The sequence below is a fragment of the Triticum urartu genome, chromosome 2, assembly GCF_003073215.2.
Source record: "Triticum urartu cultivar G1812 chromosome 2, Tu2.1, whole genome shotgun sequence".
Classification (NCBI taxonomy): domain Eukaryota; kingdom Viridiplantae; phylum Streptophyta; class Magnoliopsida; order Poales; family Poaceae; genus Triticum; species Triticum urartu.
Window position 1 is genome coordinate 592,607,888 of NC_053023.1, and position 8,884 is coordinate 592,616,771.

At 42.7% G+C, this 8,884-nt stretch overlaps 1 protein-coding gene across 1 annotated transcript; it reads right to left on the reverse strand.

Annotated features, from left to right (window-relative positions):
- Window positions 1-1,992: 1,992 nt before the first annotated feature.
- LOC125539003 (DEAD-box ATP-dependent RNA helicase 13-like) lies at window positions 1,993-7,902 on the reverse strand. The gene is made up of 15 exons (XM_048702358.1): window positions 7,664-7,902; window positions 7,239-7,577; window positions 6,900-7,090; window positions 6,438-6,632; window positions 5,967-6,143; window positions 4,961-5,349; window positions 4,661-4,841; window positions 4,096-4,218; window positions 3,889-4,005; window positions 3,526-3,630; window positions 3,259-3,399; window positions 3,056-3,121; window positions 2,792-2,950; window positions 2,575-2,656; window positions 1,993-2,387 (listed from the first exon to the last, which is right to left on the reverse strand). Exons 1-15 carry the CDS (start codon window positions 7,857-7,859, stop codon window positions 2,335-2,337), a joined length of 2,514 nt encoding a protein of 837 aa, XP_048558315.1. The 5' UTR covers window positions 7,860-7,902; the 3' UTR covers window positions 1,993-2,334.
- Between the last annotated feature and the right edge of the window lie 982 nt (window positions 7,903-8,884).

An 8,884-nucleotide genomic window follows, 5' to 3' on the forward strand; every position in this document is an offset into this window, starting at 1 on the left:
AATGTCGATGTTAATGTAGGCAGAGGCGCCTGCCGCTGCTGTCTCTAGTGAGAGTCGGCGAAGGAATACAGTTGTGTATCGGAAGTCGAATTAGATGTCGAGCATGTTTCCTTATCGGAAGTCGAATTGGATGTCCCATAAGAAAATTATTTTCTTTTTCCTTTTCTTTACCATTTCTTCAATTTTGTAGGGGCAATTTAAGCTCAATTTAAGCACGGTAACTCAACTTGATAGCAACTATATTGAATGCCAAAAATGGTTATTTTATACGTATATAGTTAGCAGCTTGGACAATCTTTTAATGATATTTTAAATAAAATATACAGTGTGGCTACCTAGAGCTACCTAACACTAGTCGGTGGATGGCGCCATCTAGTCATCGCCCTCCTCCTCCTCCAAGGGATAGTCTAGGAAGGCGTAGGGACCTAACTCACGAGTGGCAGCCGCGAGCTGCCGCTGTTGTCACTAGATGCGCTCCTTGTTGCGAGCTTCGAGGGCGGAGAGCCACATCACGGCGTCGAGTAGATCCTCGAGCTCTAGCACCGCGTCCGGCTGGCCTCAATTGGTACAGCGTCGTTCATTGGAACGAGGGGGGCAGCGAGGCTGACATGGACATCCTCCTCGAGTCATCGTCCTCCTTCTCCTCCTCCACTCGGACAAGGGGGCAAGTTCTACGCCATCAGCCACTCGTGGAGCCGTCGGTGCCACATGAAGCGTTGGATCCCCTGCCGCCGCCAGATAAGTTGCCGCTGCGGGGGGAGGATCCCGCTGCTGCCACGACTAGTGCGCCACAGGGAGAGTTCGCGTCGGTGCACGGTATCTAGGACGTGAGGTTCCGCTCAGCCGTCAGAGTGAGCCAATAGGCTACGTTCTTGCGCAACGGCATTGTCCCGGATGTTGGAGGAGATGGAAGGGGAGGAGATGGCTAGGGCTTTGATAATGAGGACGCCTCGCCATGGGGCATTTATAGCTGGGGATGAAGTCACGTGGCCATCCGAACGGCTGCCCCGGGAATCAAAGGATGTGGTAGAGACCATTAATGTGCAGGTGGTTGGTTGTCACATTCATCATGGCTCACCGGTGATTGTTTGTGCATGAACCAGGAACAACTTTAAAACCCAGTTGTGGCGCGACGAGAAAGAAGTTGAAACTTCCCTCGTGGGTTTGCAATTGGATATGGAACAAGCTCCAAGCAGGGCCTCCACATCCTCCATATTTGAAGGCTATGAGCTCGTTTTTGAAGTGAGCTTCATAAATGGGGAGGTATATGTGGACTCTGCTAAAGTGTTATTTTGAGTTAAAATCATCATATTAATAATTATTGTGGTGATCAGGGTCATATGGCAACTCTGCTGGAGTCGCTCTTAGCGTTAGGTTCAGCGTCATAGGTGCAATGTGATCCGTTGAATGAAACATTACAGATCTAACAGCGAGCTACTCCCTCTATTCCTAAATATAAGTCTTTAAGGAGATTCTACAATGGACTCCATACAAAGCAAAATGAGTGAATCTACACTTTAAAATGCATCTATATACATTAGTATGTGGTTCATAATGAAATTTCTACAAAGCCTTATATTTAGAAACAGAGGGAGTAGAAGATTGTGTTTTTTACTGTTTTTGTACCCTGTAAAACCCGTGCGTACTCATGCTCTGATATTTGGTGAAGACACATGTACCTCTAGCCAAATAATAAAAAATCAAGATCCTATATTCTCGTTATTACTGCTATTACTGTTTACATTCCTTTCGGACAACTATTCTACGTACTTGCTTGCTTTTGAAGCAATGGTGAAATACCTGCCTGAATAAATTGATGGTTGAAGTCAGTTAAGACATAATTTTACCTCTAGCACACCTGGGTTGGATATACTGTTAGTCTTCTGTTTCATTGAGCACGCCTGGACAGGCAGACACCTAATCAAGTCAAGGTCCATAATAGAACAGGCCCTGAAAATTCTACCACATATAACATCTGGGTGAACTCACTCAGGACAACAAAAATATTTCAGCACTCCAAGATAAACTGTGATAACGTACACATGTTACAGAGATGAGTCAATTGTACGGCGTTCATTATCTGCTAGGGCTCAGTTCTAACTTATCTTCAACTGCAAAACACGGAATACATGGCCTCTGTCTCATTTCCTCCAACTCACATATTCTTCAATCATCTTTCATGACAAAATCATCAGTGAAGGCATGCATTCTCGAAAGGAATCGTGGAACTGAAGTGGCCTGATGATGAAGCAGCCGCACATTTACCAATCCTAACCCTGAGACAAACAATCTCAAAACAACACATGCCTCCTCTTTCAGTATTTCATTTATTATTCAGTCTCTCTCTTTAGCACTTCTCCTGTCCTTTCTCTTTTGTTCTCGTGTGCCTGAAATTAGAAGACGGTAATTATAAGGTGGGTGTGCTCTGCCTGTATAATGTATGTACTGTTTTTCATTGTAAATATAGTTAGGGGGATATTTGAAATGTAAAGACTTGGTCAGAGGCAGGTTACATCCAATATTCATCTGACTGCAAGTAAGGTGAAATATAAGAAAAGGATGATAAAAGTTTACTTTTCTTCTCTTCGTGTTTCTTTCGCCTCCAATTCTCAGCAAGTCTTCTCTTCTCCCTTTGCTTGTCCATGTTCACACAAATCTGACAGAATAAATTAAAAGCAGTTAATATATGAACTACATACACAAACAAAAGCAACTAATGTATCAAGTACATACACAAGATACAAACTTGATTCTGGTTATGAATACCGTAAATAGTCTATAGAAACCTAACCTCTTGCCCAGAATCTTGAAGAGCTTGCAACGGTTCCACACGATCCTGGCCAATAATAACAAACCGCGATCCTTTATTATTGTCATTACTGCTATTACTGTTTACATTCCTTTTGGACAACTCTTCTAGTTGCTTTTGAAGCAATGGTGAAATACCAGCCTGAATAAATTGATGGTTGAAGTCAGTGAACACATAATAGACACTCTAGTGAGGTTAGGATACCATAATCGATCCATAACATTTACTCCATGACAGAAAACTAACCCCGGCCAAATAGCGGCGTGAGAATGTCTTAGGCTGCAAGGGATGTTGCAAGAGTTCATTCAAATCCTGTGATTCAAAGGAAAATATGTTTACATACGGGCCAGATAGGTAAACATTGTAAAAATCATGAACACCTACAAATAGTTTAGTTTAGCGATAATTTAACCCTATAAGCCTAATATAATCATCATAATCATTCAAACCTGCTGAAGTTTCTGGAGCTGTGCCGAAGTCGCCTTTCGTTGCTTGTGGCCCCGTACACGTTCTTCCTCGCTGTCACTAGCCTCCAATATCAAACCCATGGATTCAGCATTCCTCTGAAGCCAGGATTTGTTAGCATTTTCCTGAAAAGCAGAGGAAAATCAGAGCGTAGACAAACATGACCTAACTTTAACCAGAGGCCAGTGGTTAATCCATACGTGTTAGAAATGACCAAAGAATATGACTGAAAATGTAACCAGAGCCCTTGCCTTTGAACTTTTACTTGATATCTTGTCAATCTGCCGAGCAAGGGAGAGCCTATTCATTATTGCAGGCATGTAGGCCTGATCAACAGGAAACTGCTGCAGGTTCTCCTGTGATTTTTAATCAATGGTTATAGTCAGCTTAATCCGAGAAATAACCATTGTAAAATTATGCACCACGCTGAGTGGCTGAGACTTGACAGCGATGGAAGTGCAGATGTAGCAACAGGTGCAAAATAGAAGTGCGCGGCTATGAAATAATATATCGGAAACGGTGGCCAAAAAGATCAGTTATAACAAGCCATGAGAGATTGAATATGCCGCCTATGCAGTAATATTTAATGTATGAATACACCTGAAATAAATCACCTTTGAAAACGACTTGCAAAGAGAGTAAAACTTGGCTTTGTCAGCAGGGGAGATTAATGCAATACTGCAGCCAGTCAATGATTTACGCGCTGTCCTTCCACTCCTGTGGATATAAACCTAAGGGGACAAACAAGAATTTGAATAACTCTAGTTAGTTTGGTCCATATCTAGGAAAGTATAGGTTTGAGAAATAAACAGTGCACTTACATCACTTGAGTGTGGCAGTTGATAATGGATAACAGTTCGAACATTATCAAAGTCCATGCCCCTTGCAAAACCATCAGTCGCGACCAAAACGGAGTTCTCGCCTTCACGGAAACGATCCACAGCCTGAATGAACACAGAAAAACCTCAACGCTTTATGTTACAGAAGGCAAAGCTAAACAAGGATATATGGGAAGTGCTTAACTTTATTTGGATATAACCAGTCATATGAGTCAATGTAAGATAAGCAAGAACAAAAAAAAATACATACATCATCATAGAACTTGAAAAGAAAAGTAAAGCATCCTATTATCCCAGAGTCAGTTATTAACTGATAATTTTAGACAAACATTAGTGCATTACTTACTGTTAGCAACATCCAAAGATGAGAGTGCATGTCCCAATAGAAGGCATAACTTTCATATGTGTACCGGATTGTGCGGGTTACAGGAATTCTGGCCATAACCATATAAGTATATAACAGATAAAATCTAAACTGAATGATAATTCCAAAAGCTTAACAAATGTTAAATGTAAGTATCGTGTATAGTTTATGGGAGAAAATCACCTTCATGCGAGCCCTTTGTTGCATTTGAGCATGATTTGTCAAGACATTTATTCCAAGAGTGCGTAATAAGGAAGAAATGTGACGCAGTGCAGAAATCGATGTGCAAAATACTATCGTGCGGCCTTGCCCATGAACACTCAATATATAATAAAGGTTGGCATCCTTATCATCATCACTACACCTGCAAAACAAGCGATGATTTTTTCAGTGTCAAACTGTCTATAATTTTTTCATAAAGTACAAGCCAAAAAAAAAACAGTGGCCATAATAACAGAAGTACAAAAAGAAGAGAAGGCGTACTCGATGAATGATTCTTCAAGTTTCTCCGGCAAGATCGAAGCATTTGTCAAATCAACTATTTCTGCATTAGGTTTCATACCAGCCTGCTTCGAAAGTTCTTCAATAGAACTAAGATCATCAGCCGTCGATGCCTTTGAAGTAGAAAGCCCACGCTTCAACTTCTTGCGAAAATTAGCTGAAAGTGCAAGCGTTGCTGAGAAGACAAAGGTTTGCCTCTTCTTTATTTGCAAATTTGCCACAGTTTCACAGCTTGATGTGGCTTTTACAGTTTGCTCATCAGAACTATTGGATAATGGAAGCATCTCAATGATAGATTGCACTTCTTTAAAATGACCCCGCTCTATCATTCTATCAGCCTCGTCCAACACGAAGAATGACAATGAATGCAGCTGAGTGATAAAAACAGAATATTGTGACAGTTAGCACCATGTCTTCAACATAAAATAACCACAAAATGACAACTGCAATAAGTAGAATATGCCAAATTTATACACTCATTCTCTCTTCTTCTGAAATATATAAAATGAGTTCAGTTTACTATTGGGTTCATTTGTCCAGAAGTCCAAAATAGCAGTAATAACCATCAGATATAGGTTAGGTCCGTTCAACCAGAGATCACTGGGTTCCATCAAATAGAAGTTTTCTTTATCTTGGGAGGTAAACCAGCATTCTCCAGACTAAAGATGCCAGCCTGGCTTTCTGTTTGCAGTTTGCACAAACAGAAAAAAGGTGAATCTAGTAAGTGTGCATTTTCTTCTAGTTTCCAGTGATGGGAATCTTCCGGCTGCAATGCGGTAACAAAATTTTGTACATGGAAGTTGGGCATTTGTTATCACTCGTGCGAAACAGTCAATTTCAGATTAGCTTATGATTGCTGATAATATTTAATTTATTATTCTCTATACTGCAATCCAAGGGGTATGAATGGTGTATGTTGATGATACACAGAAATGCCAAAATGCACGCTAACAATTTGACATATGCTTTCAGACTTTCACATACTAACCTCAACTAGGTGCTGATTGCCTGATGACATTAGCTCCCATAATCTTCCTGGAGTTCCAACAACAATTTCAGGTTTCTTTTTCAGAAGTCGTTCTTGCTTTTCCATGGATAAACCACCAACGATAGGAACAACATGAATTCCTAAGAACTTAGCTGCTTCTTTTAGATGATCACAGACCTTTAAATAAGAATAATAACATAAGAATGAGTGGGTGACACATAGTACCTCATTTGAATAGAGGTGAAAGCTTGCACAGAAGAAATTACAGGACCAATGACATTCAGAATTCAAACTGAATAAGCTAGGGAAATTTGAACCCAATTAAGCGCTAAGGGCAGTAGGATGGTCATTCACAAAAAAAAAAAGCAATAGGATGGAGACCATAGATTTATAGCTGCGCTGCTACAGCATCATCAAACAATTAAATTCCACGCCAAATGTAAATTGGTCTACGTTAGGTCATTCTTATACCTGTTTGGCAAGTTCTCTGGTGGGTGTCAAAATAAGTGCTCTGAGTGGGCCTCCTGTAGAACTTCCCTCCGCCACTTTTTCATCTTCTACATGTAATCTTGTGGTCTTATCTCGTTCTTCCAGAAGGCGCTGCAAAATAGGGAGACCAAAAGCAAGTGTCTTGCCAGAACCTGTCTCAGCTGCTCCAATAACATCCTGTTGCAGTGTAAAAATTATACAAGAGCATAGTTAAAAGACCTAAGGTTTCATCTGGAGCGATTTTAAAAGCTTTGATTAATAATTAGTTAACTAAGAGGGACGAAAAATAGCACTACCAGTATATAATACAATAATATATCCATTAGGCAACTTTATGAAAGCAACAAGCATAAGAACAATACCATATTTTCAGTAAGAATAGCGTCACCATTTTCATGTAGAAAAAGCCAATGGCCAGTGGCCTATGAGTTAACATTGACAAACCTTGCCTTGGTGAGCCCCTGCAGGAATGCAAGCCTTCTGTATAGGTGTTGGTTCATTGAACCCAAGCCTGTGCATTGCCTTGATAAGAAGGGGATGCAATCTTAGCTCTAGCCACGCATAAAGTTCATCCTCACCCAATTTCACCTCCTCTTTGTTGTCTTGTTCCATATTTTCAATGTCATCTTGCATATCTGGAAGCACACAACAGTATTCTTAACTATAAATTTGGCAAATCACAGCTAACAGAAGCACAACAAAGCAAAGAATGCAAAACTACAGTCTAAGAGCTACAAAAGCAAATGGTCCGAAGCCACAGGCTGAAAATGAGAAGCTAAGCACCTTCCACATTGTCATCAGCAACGTCCTCCTTGCTCTCTGAATCATTATCCTTCACCTTCCTCTTCTTCTTGTTCCTCTTCTTCCTCTTTCTTTTATTCTCACCCTTCTCACCCTCCTCCTCGCTCTCAGCTACCAAATCGCCTGCACAATCGCCATCACCATCACCATCGCCGCCTACATCCCCATCCAAGCGCTTGGCATCCCCTCGCTTGCGTTTCTTTTTCTTCTTCTTCTTCTTCTGGTCATTCCACGCTTTCTTCTCACTTGCTCCCACGTCCTCCACGAAGCTCCCGAAGATCCCGAAGTCGGCCCCGTCGATCTCCTCCAGCTCCAGGAACCCTGCGCCGAATCCCCCACACACGTCAGTAATCACAGAGACAAACCGAACCAAGGTGGAGCCCAGTACTGGAAAGTCAGCTCGTTACCTCCTTCCTTGCCGCCGGCGAGGACGAGGAAGGGATCCTCGACCATGGTGGCGCCAGAGGAGGAGGGGGCGGCAGCGGCGGCGGCGGCTTTCTTCGGCTTCTTCCTGCGGCCTTTCTTATTTTTCTTAGGCATTTGGATAGCCTCCTGCGGCGGTGTGGGTGGGTCTGGCGTAGGCTGCTCCGGTGCGTCGGCCATCGGAGACCGGGGGCGGGGGGCGGGGGGCGGGGGGAGGAGGAGGTGCTGGCGCTGGCGGCGACGGCAGAAGGGGAGGACGAGGTGAGGGTTTTGGTTTGGACTTCTTTTTTTGGAGATTGGGTTTTGGTTTGGACTAATCTTGGAATTGGGCCTTTAGGCTGACTACTGACGGGTTGGGCCAACTTGTCTACTAGGCTTCGGGTACCTATTCGGCGCTTAACGCGCCATTTAGTGCCTTAAACGTACGCAGCACCCATAATGGAACCGGAGTTGTGGGAGTTATTCTTCGAAACAGCATTGGATAAACAATTACTGATGCGGCAAGCCATTTGTCTCTTGCCCTTGATGAGAAGGCTACTGCGGAAGCAGTTGCGCTTCGAAAAGGTATTGACCTCCTAGAGTACCTGGGTTCTACGAGTGTCATCATTGAATCAGACTCTCTGGAGATCATCGAGTTATGTAGAGGAGAGATGGAGGTGCTTGGTCCTTATACAGTGATCCTCTCAGATTGCTTTACTCGAGCTTAGATGATTGATGGAGTTTCTTTCCAACATGTCCCAAGAGAAGTGAATCAGGTGGCACATCACTTGGCTAAATTTGACCTTCCTGATTTCTGCTGCATCATGTACCGAACGATGTAATCCTATTGACTTTTCAATAAAATGTCATGAGGCAATGATACGTCTCCAACGTATCTATAATTTTTGATTGCTCCATGCGATGTTATCTACTGTTTTGGGCAATATTGGGCTTTATTATCCACTTTTATATTTTTGGGGGGACTAACCTATTAATCGGAGGCCCAGCCCAGATTTGCTGGGTTTTTTTTGCCTATTTCAGTGTTTCGAAGAAAAGAAATATCAAACGGAGTCGAAACGGAACGAAATCAACTGGAGAAGTTATTTTTTGAAGGAAAGCTACCGGATGGACTTGGACCCCACGTCAGGAGAGAAGGGAGGCGCCACGAGGGTGGGGGCGCGCCCCCTGCCTCGTGGGGCCCCCGAAGCTCCACCGACGTACTTCCT

Excerpts from the sequence above, each read along its gene's own strand:
- LOC125539003 (XM_048702358.1), bottom strand. The coding sequence starts at position 7,859 with ATGGCCGACGCACCGGAGCAGCCTACGCCAGACCCACCCACACCGCCG. Across the intron at positions 7,578-7,663 it reads CGCCGGCGGCAAGGAAGGAG|GGTTCCTGGAGCTGGAGGAG; the intron begins GTAACGAGCTGA and ends GATTCGGCGCAG. Across the intron at positions 4,006-4,095 it reads AACTGCCACACTCAAGTGAT|GTTTATATCCACAGGAGTGG; the intron begins GTAAGTGCACTG and ends TTGTCCCCTTAG.